This window comes from Monopterus albus, unplaced genomic scaffold (genome assembly GCF_001952655.1).
Source record: "Monopterus albus unplaced genomic scaffold, M_albus_1.0 scaffold85.1, whole genome shotgun sequence".
Classification (NCBI taxonomy): domain Eukaryota; kingdom Metazoa; phylum Chordata; class Actinopteri; order Synbranchiformes; family Synbranchidae; genus Monopterus; species Monopterus albus.
The window spans coordinates 1,190,911-1,206,423 of NW_018127965.1; the positions used below are offsets into that span (position 1 = coordinate 1,190,911).

General features: G+C 40.8%; 1 protein-coding gene across 1 annotated transcript; it reads right to left on the bottom strand.

The window, feature by feature from the left end:
* Nucleotides 1-10,559, bottom strand: fbxl20 (F-box and leucine-rich repeat protein 20). Its single transcript, XM_020607399.1, has 15 exons — nt 10,239-10,559; nt 6,796-6,857; nt 5,897-5,955; nt 5,693-5,766; nt 5,111-5,205; nt 4,925-4,993; nt 4,745-4,840; nt 4,417-4,543; nt 3,757-3,831; nt 3,019-3,149; nt 2,463-2,523; nt 2,226-2,270; nt 2,074-2,130; nt 1,725-1,937; nt 1-543 (listed from the first exon to the last, which is right to left on the bottom strand). The coding sequence occupies exons 1-15, from the start codon at nt 10,278-10,280 to the stop codon at nt 436-438; spliced, it is 1,314 nt and encodes a 437-aa protein (XP_020463055.1). The 5' UTR covers nt 10,281-10,559; the 3' UTR covers nt 1-435.
* Nucleotides 10,560-15,513: the final 4,954 nt, after the last annotated feature.

The following is a 15,513-nucleotide window of genomic DNA, read 5'->3' on the forward strand; positions in this document are numbered from 1 at the left end:
TTTTTTTTTTTTGTGTACAGCTCTTGTCATGTAATTCTCTGAGTAATTCATTACTACTTCATTTGATGAGTTAAATCCCTGCAGTGATCACATTTGCTTCTATATAACACTCTTTGTAATACTGGTTTGTCCACTGACCACAGCCCAGGAATGTTCTTATATTTGTGTCTGCATATAAGATTGTGTAAAGGCATGTTGTTTATATGTGGTGGTGGTGGGGGGGATTCGGGAATGTTATTGGGAGAAAATTACCCATGACCCTGAAGCATTGTTTGGCTCTCTCCCTCTCTCTGCAGCTCCAAAGGGGACACACACCAGCATGTACTCAATGACGGGGGGCCAGGAGGAGAACGGCAGATCAGGGGTCAAGTGGCAGGCTGCAGGGGAGCGTCTACGAGTAACACGGGGACACGGAAGGGGATTGTTGTCTTTACATCATAACAGGACACAGCAGCGGCAAAACCTCTGACGGCTGCCCCCAACAGAGGGGGGTGGAGTGACAGGAGCAAAGTACGCATGCACTTTGATGTTGGGCAGATGGGTCTGTGGTGAAAAAGAGGGAAAAACAAATAAAAACATGTTAACAGTTGACACAAATACTTGGAAAGCTGCACCAAGGGGCTTTATACATCGGTGGCTATAGTGTGCTGCAACAAATCCTAACTTTAATACCCACAAATCATAGCAGTTGTTGGTATACAGAAGTTGCTGACAAACTGGCAGTTGCCAACCCAGCCAGACTGTGACTAAGTTTTAGGAAAATAACAGATGAAATCCAAGGATGAGTACATCTTGATCTGGACAGAGTGTTAACTCACTGCCCTCGAGGACACAGTTTGTATTTCACACTTGAGTTTTGAATCGTCACCTCTTGCGGGTAGAGTAGTGACTCAAACATTAAAAGTCAATTTGGACAAAAAAAGTTCATCTGTGGTATCTCAGTAAGAGGGTGTAGGATGCGCTCTGGTGGTACCTGATTAAGGGACAAATGTGTGTTTCCAAGAAAACCTGTCTAGCTAGCTTTAAGGTCACAGGCCTAAGTATCCTCATTCAGGATGTTCACGCTGCTCATCAGCGCCTACTAAAAATCCATTTCTTAATACCCATAGTGCAGCTCAACAGCAGCTGAGCACTTATGTTCAGTGTGGTCACTAGTGACCAAAAGCTGAGGTGCACTAGTCTATGCTTCTTCATCTGTACTGTTCTAAGTCATCAGATGTAGCAGTGTCATCTTACATTATGTTCAATTTAAATTACGGTTATATTCCTTTACACCCAACCTTGCATCACATGTATTCCCTCTTAAAGGAAAAGATTGATATTTGAGGGAAATACACCTATAGCCTGTCCTGCCCAGACTTGGATGAGTAGATTGATACCACGATCATACCTGCACAGTAAATATGGAGCCACACATATAGACATGAGTGGTATTTTCTCATCTATAATCGTATAAGAGGGGCATTTTCAAAAACATTAGTCTGGAATGAATGAGTTCACTCAGATACCAGCTCAGGATTGTTTTATCTGGTATGACAAACCTCATCAGGGTGTCAGGCATTAAACCATCATTCAACATTAAGCCAACTAAACTGTATACATTTGTGTCACTGAATACAATTTTGCACCAAAATGGCATATGTTGAGTTCACACAGTGGCTGCTTACAGTACATTCTGCATATGAGTCAGCACTTACTCACTGCTGTTAGCCCACACAACTCACCCTTAGTCTCTTAATACCAGCGCGGGTGATCTGCTGGCAGTCATAGAGCTCGATGCGATCCAGACTATGGCAGCTCTTCAGGTGCTCCAGTGAGGCATCTGTGATCAGGGGGCAGTTATCCAGCTCGATCACCTCCAGGCGGTCGTGAGCGCAGGGGCCGCTGCCGAGGTGTCTGATGCCATCATCAGTGATCAGCTCACAGTGTGACAGACTCTACAGGACCATAGTACCAACACAGGAGCACTGTTACTCAGCTGTCTGTTAAAAACAAGCTGTGATGTGGTGCTTCCAAGTGCTACAGGAGCAAAATAAGTGGCTGGCAGCCACACACACACACTCACTCACTCACCAGGACTTGCAAACGAGGACAATGGATAGACAACTGGATCAGAGTTCCATCTGTGATCTGATACAGAGGTGAAAAGCAATAAATGTCACAATGCAGCCTACCTACAAACAACAGAGGCAATGTTAGTTATGTAGCTCAGACTGCTTATTTACCTGCACACATTCTTCTAAATCCATTTTCTCAAGCTCATGACAGTTCTACAGCAGAGACATTAAACAACGTTAAACTACAGTGCATGATCCACTGTGGGTCTGTGTATATTTTGCTTTTTGAGGTAAATCATTCCCAGTGTTTTTTCTTTTGTAGAGATTTTTGAATTGAAAATGAATCTCGGCATCAAATATTTGAATTCAGGAACAAAGAGTATAGTGTGTGCATGCCACGCTCACCCTTGCTAATGTAGTGAAGCCCACATCTGTAAGCTGAGAGCAGCGAGCCACTTCTAAGATTCTGCAAGGACAGCAGCGGAATAGAGATTTGCACAATGGAAGCACTGCATACAGTCCGTCACGCTCTCAGTTCTTGCACGCAGTGATTGGTTGGGACTTTAGATCTGTAGTAGTACGGCTTGAGATGACTTTACTCCACAAAGGCCCCTTTATAATTTCTCTCCCTACTTCCCATTATTACCTGAATCTTAACAGAATCTGAATCTTCCTGAATTATAAGCTTTCCACATTTTTAAGACTGTAACAAGTTTGTAAGTTTCACCTGTTTAAGGAAATTCTCCTAAGGCAAGTTATAACATCCATCTGCCAGGATAAATACTGTCATTCAATTAGAAATACTGCTGAAAATCAACTTCACACCCAAGATACAGTTAGTTACTTGTGTTAAACAATACAATATGAAGTCATTCTTAAATTAAATAATTGTTTTAATTTCTTTACAGTATTTAGAAATTTTCCATACTTTAGGTCAGAGTGAGGATGGGTGTAAATTCACCTGAGGCGGGGGCAGTTCTGTCCCAGGGCGTGCAAAATGGCGTCTGTGATGTTGGCACAACCCGAAATACAAAGAGACTGCAAGCGGTGACAACCCCGACAAATTATGATGAGGCCCTCATCTGTGATCTGCTGCTCACACAAAAAGATAGCATATGTTTGGATGGCATGTTGGAACTCACTTAAATCCACATCCCCTGTGAAAACATACCCACCTTTCCTCACCACATCCACTGTGAAAACATACCCACCTTTCCTCACTGGCAGCTGTCCATCAAAACAATCGATGTATGACTTTACATATATTCATGTACCACATTAACCCTTTCTTTTCTGTTTGTAAATATTACCCAAAAACCCCTGAGGAGATCAGACAGAGGAAGAAGTGGTGAAAAAGACAAAAGTATGAAGATTGAAAAGCAGATCGTAACAAAGGAAAGAAACAATTCTTGAGATGCAAGATGAAAAGCAGATATAGATGTAGAGGAGCAGATTTTTCCCCAGTATAACCAGAGAACAATATATGGACTATCTGAGCAGGCTTCACAGGCTACTGGTGATACAGGCTGGACATCGACAGCAAACTTTAGGTTGCACATTTTATTTAGAGGATAATAACTTTTCCCCTAGAGAAAAACATTCCAATTCCAGATAAGATGTGACTATCGGGTATTTCTGAAAGTGCAAACAATTTCATGGTTAATATAATTAGTCTTCTAGCCATGTTAACTGTACTTACTGAGCACGTCTGCAAGTTGAGTGTGACCAGCTCCGGACAGTGAGCCCCAATATGCTTCAGAGCCTCATCTTCCAGCTGTGGAAGACATTGACAGTCATCTGAACTCAAACTACATCCTCATACAAAGATCATCTTTACAATCTCCTGTTGGTGATCCAGGTCAACAGGTCAAACTAAAGGCTTTAAAATGACCACAAGGTTGAGATAAAACCTCTTGCAACTGAGCATGCATGTTTTGTTCTTTAAATTACTAATCTGTAACAACTTCATAGAAAAATCACTTTTCACAGTGTACCGCTGATATAAAAGGTGGCACTATATGAAAAGCATTTACATTTGTTGTAAAGAGCGCCTTCTATTCCTTTCCTCAGAAACATTCTATGTTGAACAGATGTTTGTGGTAGCAGAAATGTTTTTTATTTGGAAAATAAATCAGAGGAACTCAGGATAAGTGGTAGCCACTATGGTAGAGCATAGACCATATGCTTATGAGCAATAAAAACAATTGCACCCAAGAAGTCAGCAATGGAAGCAAAGAATAAGTTACATAATTTTCCATTTTGATTTCCACAATTAAATTTTATATTGAATTCAACTCATTAGGTTCCAAATGCCCATGCCAGCAACCCTGTTTTCCCTTCTCCAGCTCATATTATGTACCTGTGTGCAGCCCTTAAGGAAAAGGCCTTTGAGTCCAGGACAGGAGCGCACCAGGGCCTGGATGCCATCCTTTGTCACCTGATCACACCAGGAGATGTTGAGCTGCTCCAAGAAGGGACAACCCTCACTAAGAGGAGGAAAAAGGAAAAGGACAGATAAGAAGTCAAAGTACCTTTTGCGATATAACAAATACCAACTGTATAAATGTGATTAGTATAGATTTAATAGAAAAAATAAATAAAAAAAGACAAGCTAGTGCACAGTAACTTTCCTTAAGATATGATATAAATTCAGTGAAAGAATACACCACAACGTTGACTGTGCACACCTGAGAGCTTTGAGTGACAGGTTGGTGATTGAGGTGCAGGAGGCAAGATCCAGGTGCTTCAGCTTTGGACAGAACTTACTGAGACTATTACACGTGCTGCAGAAGAAAAGAATGAGCATCTGGCAGGAGAAACTGCAGTACAATGAATTAGCAGCACTATTATGTGAGCTATGCACACACCTGTCGGTGATCTTGGTGCAGCCATTCAAACTAAGCAGCTCGATGTTCCTGCAGTTCTGTGAAAAAGTCCTATGGGGGGGGAACATTGTGTGATGGTGATCAAACTGAACTTGCCCGTCTTTGTCTCTCCCCACAGTCTAAACTACAACCAGAGTTTCTTGGAGGCTACATCCTTGTCAAACTCACCTCAGGGCACTGTCACCCACACCGAGGCACCCCCGTAGGCTCAGCTTTCTAAGAAAGCCCCCACATCGCTTTGAAATGTTCTCCACCACACGGCCCTGCAAATAATATACATGTTTCTACACGTTAAAGCAATGTTAAACTAAGAGCGAGTCCTCATTTGTGTTGCTCTACTTGAGTAGGCGTCTGCTTTTTTGCAGCCGGCAAACTGTTTACCTTGACACTGCACCAGCGTCATCATTATCCATTCAGCACAACTTTCCTCGCTACTATCGCACATTTTGTCCTTGCAAACAATATTGCTAGCTTACGTTACTGAGAGGTCAACAGGACATATAACTGGTCAAGCTAATAGTGAATTTTAAAAACATCCTCTGTTGGACTTCAATGCAAATCACATCAAACAGCCTATTGTACTTATTGACATAGCGTACATTGTTGGACTCAAACAGGTCATTACAGTTCGATTTTTTTATTTATTTTTTTTAAACCACATTCGAAAGAAGGTTTGTAATTTGAATAAAAAGTGACAGCCCTATAGGACAAAGAGAGGAGTAAATGGACGGTCAGATCAGACTCGTTTACCTCAATGTCCCTCTGAAAGTCGAAGAGATCAATCCGTTGCCAGTTGCTGCCATCCAAGGCCAGAACATTCCAGACTGAAAGCATAAAAAAAAAAAAAAACCTGACATTTAGGGTCAGGTTTTTTTCCTCAAACATACCACATAGACACACAAACAAACACCCAGACAAAATAAATATGCATACACATGCCTTATGAACACCGACTCACCCGTGAGACCTGGGCACAGCGACAGAGTGTCACCACATCCAGAAAGGAGAAGATCCTGGAAGACAAACAGGAATGGTTTAGAGACTCTGATCTCCGCTGCCAGAAGCTTCCTCTTTACATTACAGCCTGCTCTCTACTCAACCCCGTGTCTGCTTCCAGTCACAGCACAAGGGTGTGAGTAAATCAGCTAATATTGTCTTTTACTGTCAGCAGTATAGGTGTGTTTACACAAAGTGAGGTTCTGAAGAAGAAGACAACCTGCCTTTAAGAAACTGAGCTAGGAACTTATTATATGATCCTTTAACGTAGTAAATAGCGTTTTAGGGTTGAAGCAGTGATACAGCAAGTACCAAAGCAGCCTGCCAGCCTCACAAACCAGGGCGCTGCACCTGGCCATGCAGCACAGAATCAGCAGCCACTGCACAAGCAGCTCAGCTGGCAAGGCCGACGAGGCTTGAGTTATGGCCTTCATCTTCTGTTCTGCTGTTTCTGCTCAGGGGCTCTTGAATTTTCTTTTTTTTTTTTGTCTGAAATCTATTTGGATGCTTTACAGCGTCAAGGATTTGTTTTTAAATACAGTTCCAGCATTGGTGGAGTAGAGAAAAGTGGGGGATCGAGGGAGAACTTGTAACCTAGTGGTTACTTTAGTTGCAATATTGACTAAAGGGTAAGTGAGCATACATTACACGACTGTGAAATGCATATTGTGTGTGTGTGTGTGTGTGTGTGAGTGCGTGCATGAGTGAGGGCTGCACAGAGTGGTATTTCTGCCTGTGTGTATGATTAGAAATGCTGATCAGAAGTGAAGGCAGGGGGTGAGTGCAGAGTATGCAACATGCTGTTGTCACTTGTGAAAGAACTGCAAAGAGTCTGAAATCTTAAATATGTCACTCACCGTAGCAATAGCTCCTTAGGCAACTTCTTATTGATGACCGCCTCATCACTGTTTGTGAACATCTGGAAGGGTGCAGAGGATAACATTACTCGTGGCAGCCTGTGTCAACATGGCTGTGACTCTCTCCAATCACTCACCTCATTCAAGGGCAGAGCCAAAACATAAGCAAGGATTAATTATGTTATCAGCTGAGATAGTTTCAATGTCAGGGCTTGGAAAACACTCAGGTGACAGAAGGTGAAGCAGCACAGGAGAGAGAACTTTGGGTTTTCAAAGCAAAAGTATAGGACTTTGCACTGCTGACGACAGAGCTATGAAAGATTCATGTTATCTTTCCTGCATACATATTCTTTCCTCTCTTTCTGTGTTGTTTACACCTTTGAGTTGGCACAAGTGTTCACATCACCATGTGCTGAAAATCTACACTGCTAATAATTACATTATATCTTCTGTTATTCTAAGACAAATAGCTCCAACTTCTGCAAACAGCTAACTCATCTCCCCACAAATAATTTTAGGTTCTGTGAGTACAAATACTAGCCCATAATCCACAGAATAAGCCTCAGTACACAAAGGTGCAATAAAAAAACATTTATTATAACCCAGCTACTTAGATACACATGCATGTGCACACACAAGATGTTTAGACAATGATGTTGGGGAGCATTTATTCAGTCACAAGGTGAACGAAGCAAGATCTCGCCATAATCATATAATCCACAGATTTTGAAAAGAATCTAAACCAGGGACAAGGTAATTGAGGAGTGTGGGTTTTGGTGAGTAAATAAAAAGTGCAGGAAGCCGCATGTTATTTACAAGGAGTAAACATCTGGGACAAGATCAACAGGGAAATTATAAGTCCTTGTCTTCACTTCCCTCATAGGTCCTAATGGAGTATACGGTGTGCTATTTTGATTATGTGTATCCTAAAACCACATTCGCAGCAGCTTCAGATTTTGAGGGACTTCCACACTTAAGCAAACCTTCTCATCGGCTTCATACAAACAAACTGACAGCTCTGCCTGTTAAAGTCAATGACTGGATCTTTAGAAATCCAGTCAGCTCTGAGTCAAAGCCTCTTTATGTGTCCCTGATAAACATACAAACTGCACACAGCTGTTTATGCAGGGGCTGCCTGCCAGCGCAGAAGTGTAAATGAGGGAGTAAGAAGAGACAGGCATTTCACATTTGGATTTGGGGCAAACTGACTCCGACAGCTCGCCATCCACAGCGCTGCTTTCTGGCCAAATAAACCAGGGCCATCTCCAAAGAACGAGACACAGACTGTCCCCTTTTGTAATCCAACATAAAATGAACCTGATGCTGCATGAAGGTGTGCATTTGGGTTTCTCCCCTGGTTAACCATAGTCACTGATGCAGCCCCAGCAGGAGGTAAGACGCTGGGTGAGCTGTAACCCCCCATCTAGAGAGCATTATAAAGCAAAACAAAAAGTGATAATATTTTTAGAAAAACATGTACTTTTTGTGATAATACCCCAACCCCAGATTAAATTGAGATTAGTCTGACACTTGTAACTGTGCTGGACACTGCAAGTTGACATCTTATCAGTAACTAAAATGTCTTCAACTATTCTGTTTATCTACTTCATCCATGAATGCAAAGAGCCAACAGATATATGAAATGTTGTCTACAGTTTAAACTGCTTCAACAACTCTTACACCAACACATCTGATTATACACAATGTAGTGATAGTGTCAGTCACAAAACAGTTATTTTCATATCCCTAAATAAAATTAGGGGTAATTAATGCCCGTCTACTTTTCAGATTACTGTAGTCTTTTGTTAAAGGCTGCTATACAAAAAAAAATAAATAAATAAATAAATCTACTTCACAGTACATCCATACAGAATATGAGACTTTCCAGTAGTCAGTATAGCAGTGGGGTTGGACCACTGTCCACATTTGGTGACATACCATACCTATTTTATATTTGGACTCAGACCTCTAGCATTCTGAGCTAACTTTGGGCTCAGTTTTGATGGATTTTAGTGATAAGCAAATATCCTGCAAGCCTATTGTATTTTTATTCTATATCCTTTCAATTATACCAACTGAAGTGCATAAATAACCTGTATTTAATTTCTCAACTGATACTGTCCCCGACAAACTAAAAAAATAGAAATTAAAGATCTGCATTACACACATGCTACAAATGTACACATTTTTCACAAGAACAACAACAAAAAAAAGATGTAACAATAAAACCACTGAATTTAAGACTATTTGTCACTGTAGTAAACATATAACCTATCAGTATTTATTTAGGAAATCTCAGACATTAGACTTCTGTCAGACAAACATAAAAAAGGCTTACTTACTAGTAATATATTCTACCAAAATGAAAGCTAACAGGCTATTAGGCTAGACTAGGCTATTAGACATAACTTTGGACAAAATGTCTTAATGACTTAAAAGTGCTTTGTGAAGAAAGCTGTGGCTAATTATTCACATTTACTTTGAAGGTAAGGTTGCACCACTTCCGGTATTTTTACGTGTCCGGTTAACTTGACAAAGCAGCTCCACCGTAACTGTCGGGCCAGAAGGCCTGAATATAATGAGTCGTCAGCTGTTGCACCGTTAAAGATAAAGAGAACCAGATACAAATTCCATGCTAGCTGGGGATTAAAAAACAACAACTAATGCTCGGGCTACACAACCCAATGTTACCGACCGGATACTTGTCATTTGTGTATACATTTTCACAAAACCATTGCGCTATACGCTTGCGTGGCTGCGACACAAAGTTTATGGTAGTCAAATGCTAACAACAACACTGTTGCTTAAGTGTGTGTACAGGTGGCCCTCTTGCTATCAGTATAGGCCATGGTGTGTGTTACACTGTGGTACATTGGGCCTATTTGTTGATAGTTCTATGCTAATAGGGGGTAACGTTACACGTAAGTCACAACCGGAGGCCCCACAACACGTCAGATAAGCTAACCCTAAAAAAGTAGTATAAAAATCACAACCTAGCAGATATAAGCAATGAAAAATAGTTACAGCTCAGTTAAATAGTGACAAATCATTTTTAAATAAATGTGCGAGCTGTCCTCGACTCGCTCCATGTAGCTAGCCTCATTGTCTTTGTTTTGACGGCGCAAGGGGAAACGAGTACAAGGTTTCAGGACATTTAAACCCCTGCATTTACAAATGAACAGCACGACGGGTTTAGAATAAAATACCGACTTGTGTTCTCAACGACATAACATGCCAGGCCTGGGATATATATTGTTTGAACAAAATAACGTCTTACCCAATCCTAAACACTGACTGCGGAAGCTGAATCAATAGCTTTACCATAAGCACAGTTTTGTCAGTAATTACAGCGACAGTCATCATGTGGGTACGTATCCTAACGTTTATAAAAGCTAGTTGCATGTGTGTCCGTGACTGTCAGTTCATATTGATGGCCAACTCACCTCAAACCGGCTCCGCGAAACACCATTTGCCTCCTTCCCCATGTCGGGCGCTGGTTACCGACTCAATGAATTCGATGTTGGCGCAGTAAAATGCAGATACGGACCCTCTTCCTGACGATTCCCCTCCACGACTATCATGCTACCGTTCTTCGGTAGCTGCTGCAGTAAGTTGTTGTTTTTGGCCTGTAACGCAAACGACAAGACCTTGAGTTTCTGGTAAAAATGTGCTGCTGTTGTTGCTGCTGCTGCAGCAGTCAGCCAATGAACCAGCTCTACTATCTACTCGGTGGCCTCCTCCTCCTCCTCCCCCTTTAAAGCTTTCCATCCATCCACACAATAACCAGACAGGAATAGGATCAGCTAGCCTAAAATGGAACTGGTTCTACACCCACATCACTTAGAAATAATAAATATGATGATACTGCTCAGAGGCATGTATTGCCCAAACACAGCAACGACTAGGATACCTTATACTTAGGCCTACTTGCTGGCTGATCTTAACCAAACTTTGTAGTATGGACCCAGTACAAACTCAGAAGCGAAAATAAATATCAACGTGGGGGGTGACAGCAATAACAAATCACCTAATTTAAGTGCATGCCTAATAATGCATGTTGTGATTTATTTACACATGAAGGGCCTGCCACTGAACTGTGGGACAGTGTTCAGATTTTTTTTTGTAGTGTACTGTAACGGCCATGCAGAGGATTTGGCCTTTTATGGCACTTTAAATGTTCTTTAGCTTTTATTTTGTCACGTGTTAACCACAAGCATAGACTGTAACTTTGTTATTGTCGTTGAAAACGCAACTTCCTAGTTTCTCGTTGACCACGCCCCGATTAGACAGTACATCCAATCAGCATTCAGAGAGGCGTCTCGTCGTACTGCATTTTCATAGTGGGGAACACATGACTGACAGAAGCTCAATGTCGACTGGAATGTCACATCATTAGACTATTATTTATTTGCTATTTTTATTTATAAATATTAGGCTATTATTATGTACCTGAAGACACTTGAAAAGGTAGGCTTGAGGTGTTTTGAGATGTACCATACTTAATAATCGTGAGAACTACAGTCTGTAGGCAGAATAATAATAATAGGCCTATAGTGTATATGGTATAATAAAGATCCCCTCCAGGGTCCAGGCATGACAAAACATATACACAAAAAGGTGTTTTTTCATGAAAAATTATTTAATTCAAATGTCTTAAAATGGCACCTGCACCTCCTCCTTTATTGCAACCCCCCCCAAAAAACACTGAATATGAAGATACAAATATTTTTCATTTCAAAGTTTAACTATACTGAATACCAGATGTTTCCTGCATCATTGCAAGACTATTCTCAATGTGCATGTGTGATGTGAGCTTCAAGTTTTCATTTCACACTTTGTGCAAGTTGGCAACTTGACTATGCAGGACTAGGTTCCACACTAATTGTGATTTCACAAATTATTTTCACAGATGCAGGTCTTAAAACTCAAATTTTAGGTGAGCACAGTGAAACTTTTTTATCTTCAACAGAATAAAAAAGTCAAAAGTCAAACCTCCAAGAGACATATCAATGATCAAAACACACTTTTGAGTGAAGGGAAACCTTCGGTACTTCCTAATCCATCAAACAGCCAAATGTAAAAGTTGTCACAACATTTATTTTCTTTTTGAGAGTCATTAATTAGTTTCCCACTAGCCACTAAGTTCAGTGTAAGCAGTAACATTAGGCTTTTGTTCTTGTAATATAAGCTACTGGAGAGCCCAACAGGGACTACATACATATAACTTCAGTCACATGATATTTGACTTGTTTTATGGAGTAGCCAAATGAATGATTTCACCACGAGTTCCACACACTTCATGCTAACTTTTTATTTATATGAAAACAATTTAAACTCCCAAAAGATAAAAACTATTATTCATTATAGGCAAAACATTTAGAGGTTTATTTTCTCATCTATCAATCAACACCATCAGGAAAGCAACTGATTGGTCCCATCTTCAATGACAAGAATCCACAACAGGCAGTGTGGTCCCCCAAACCCACTGATATGAACATCAAGGAGTGAGCCTGGGATTACATGAAGAGACAAAACACTGAGATAGTGTAAAACCTGAAGAACTGTGACCACAATTATTTTTCTGCTTGTTGCACTTTGTGTGAAATTAACTGAAAAATACTTCTGTAGTTGTGGCATTATGTTTGAAAGCATCCTAACTTTACTTTTGTACTAACATTTTAAATGTAATAAGCTATCCCAGTGTTTTTCTTTATTGATAAGCTTTGTCTCCACTCTTTTCTTTACCACCTGACCTGTGTCTCAAGATTTAACACCAATTTATTAGATGGTTCTGTCATATAGCCTAATATGCAGGCCTCTGTGCAATATCAAACTATAGCTAGCAATGTCAACAAAGGCTTCTATACTGCTTAGAAAACATAAATCACACTTCAGATCTTGATGATCTCATTATTTAAATTGAAAATCTTTACTAATGTACAGTATAATTTCTTCTGAACAAAATTAGTCAGTCGAAACCAAAATCATCAACCCTTGCAGGGCTGTATACTAAATCACACTGAAAATCAAAGTGAAAAAGTGAAAAATCACAGGCTCAAATATAATGCATGAATTTCATCACAGCAACTCATAATATGACTCAGAGTGTGTATGGCCTCTGTGTGCACTCCTGAAAACATCTGGCCATGCTCCAGATGAGTCGGCAAATGGTGTCATGGGGGATCTCTTCTCAGACCTGGATCAGGGCATCAGTTAGCTCCTGGACAGTCTGTGGTGGTAATTGTTGACCTTGGCTGTACCGACACATAATGTCCCATAGGTGATCAATTGGATTTAGGTCAGGAGAACATGAGGGCCAGCCAATAGCATCAATGCCTTCATTGTCCAAGAAGTGCCTACGCACATCGGCCACATGAAGTCAGGCATTGTCCTGCGCCAGGAGAAACCCAGGTTTCACTGTACCAAAAGGCTATGAGGTTTTCATCCCGGTACCTCACATCAGTCAGGGTGCTGTTGGCTGTGACATGGAGGTCTGTGCAGCCTTCTAAGGGTATGCCTCCCCAGACCATCACTGACCTACCACCAAATGGGTCATGATTGATGATGTTACAGGCAGCATAATGTTCACCATGGCATCTCCAGACTTTTTCACACCTGTCACATGTGCTCAGTGTGAACCTGCTCTCACCTGTGAATAGAAGGGAGCACCAGTGGTGAAGCTGCCAATTCTGTTGTTCTCTAGCAAATGCCAATCAGATTGTATTAGAGGATGTGGGGGCCTTCGTGACACCCTCTTGGAGTCAGTTTCTGACTGTTTGGTCAGAGATATTGTGTGTACCCCAGTAGCCTGCTGAAGTCATTACGTAGGGCTGTGGCAGTGCTCCTGCCATTCCTCATTACACATAGCAGTCCCGCTGCTGAATTGTTGCCCTTTTATGGCCCTGTCCAATTCTTCTGGTGTAATGCCTGATCTCCTGGTATCTACTCGATTCACTTGAGACTGTGCTGGGAGGCACAGCAAACCGCCTTGCAACTGCACATATGGACGTGTCATCTTGGCGTAACTAGACTACCTGTGCAACCTGATTAGGTTGCAGGTACTGCCTCAGGCTACCAGTATTGACAAGGACAATAGGAATTTCCCCACTGTGGGATCAATAAAGTCCTACCAACCAACCAATAGCTTCTTCTTCTCTTTATTTTGATTGGCAGTTGTCAAATGAACATATAGATGCATTACTGCCACCTACCAAACTGGAGTAAGTGTAACAGCTTTAAAATGATTACAGATGAGTACAAGGATGATAACCACACCAGAAGTTTATCTGGCAGAGCTCACCAGCACTGCAGAACTAGAAGAGTACCCTAATATTACACGCATACACCAGCAGCTCTCTCACAGTCTCCAGCACCAACATTACACAGCTTTTCCAAGGTTTTTGTAAACATATATAAATCTATGAATGCATAAACATTACAAAATGCAACAGAACATATGTACAGTAAACAAACAAGACTACTTCAACTAATTAATGATGTAATGAAACAAGAAGAAGAAAAACACTTAATACTGTAACATCCCTTCAAGACTAGTATGGGACACATTTAAAACACACAAACAGCAGCTCTCTCACGGTTTCCTACACCTGATCAGAATATGCTAATGAGGTATAATGTTCGTCAGATTAACATCAACAATACCCATCTTTTACCAACAGCGACAAGACTTTGAAACTCGTTAGTCATAACAAAGCATTACATTTTCATGCAAGCTAGAAACAATACAGGTTTTGCGTATGCTAGCTTAAACTCTAATAAGGGAGCATTACAACACATTTTGCAAACATTACGCAGCTTTTGCCGGGAATCTGGTGTTACCTCACCATGGAGGTAACAAGTATATACCAGTAATCAGGCCCCATTTGCAACAACAGGCAACTAAAAGTTATGGGCAGTTTAAACTGAAACTGACAGCGCAGAACAAATATCCTCAAACTAAAAAAATTACAACTAGGTTTTCAGAAAGTTCACACACACAAATATACAAACTGGCTCAACTACACAAAAACACTAGCAATTACAAAACTTGATAAGAATCAGTCAGGAAAGATAAGGGGACAGCATTTATCTGTGGCCACTGCATGCTTAACCATTCCCCTTTTGAGGGGAGGGGAGTTGTCTTGCTTTTACCTCTCCATTGCACCTGCTGCTATTTTCATTTGCACCAAATCAGGTGAAACTGATTCACCAATCATGTGTGTTTCCCAGATGGACAGATCAATATCCCTGTAGTTTAAGTGACTTGGTATTATACTGTGATGATCAAGTGTTCTTTTATTTTTTTCCAGCAGTTTATTAACCTGCTTTGTGTTCTCAAGGCAAAAAAATAAATAAATTCATGGCTGTTGTCCCTGTTAATCCCACACAGCACCACTCTCTGTCCAGATTTCTGTGCATTATCTGACAGAAAATTATTTAACAACAGATTTGCTCTGGTATTTGATTAATCTGTGGTAGACTATCATTTGGTAATGGAACCTTGCCTGTATACGCTAATGTCTCCTCCTTTACAGTTTCCTGCTAGTTAAAAATCAAAATCAGCTTAATCGTTCAATTTTCTAATAAATTATGAATGTGTATCATTCGCTACTACTTGACAGGTTAAAACAAATACTGTTCTAGTGGAAACTGATGCATCCCTTTGCGTCACTGTCTCGCCACCACCAATACAGTAGGCGGGTTATTTGTCAGAGTCCG

Bases quoted from the DNA above. Each gene is read 5' to 3' on its own strand.
- fbxl20 (XM_020607399.1), bottom strand. From the start codon at position 10,280: ATGGGGAAGGAGGCAAATGGTGTTTCGCGGAGCCGGTTTGAG. The intron at 2,524-3,018 runs GTGAATTTACAC...CTGTCCTTGCAG, and splicing joins CAGAACTGCCCCCGCCTCAG to AATCTTAGAAGTGGCTCGCT. The intron at 2,271-2,462 runs GTGAGCGTGGCA...TCTCTGCTGTAG, and splicing joins GCTTCACTACATTAGCAAGG to AACTGTCATGAGCTTGAGAA.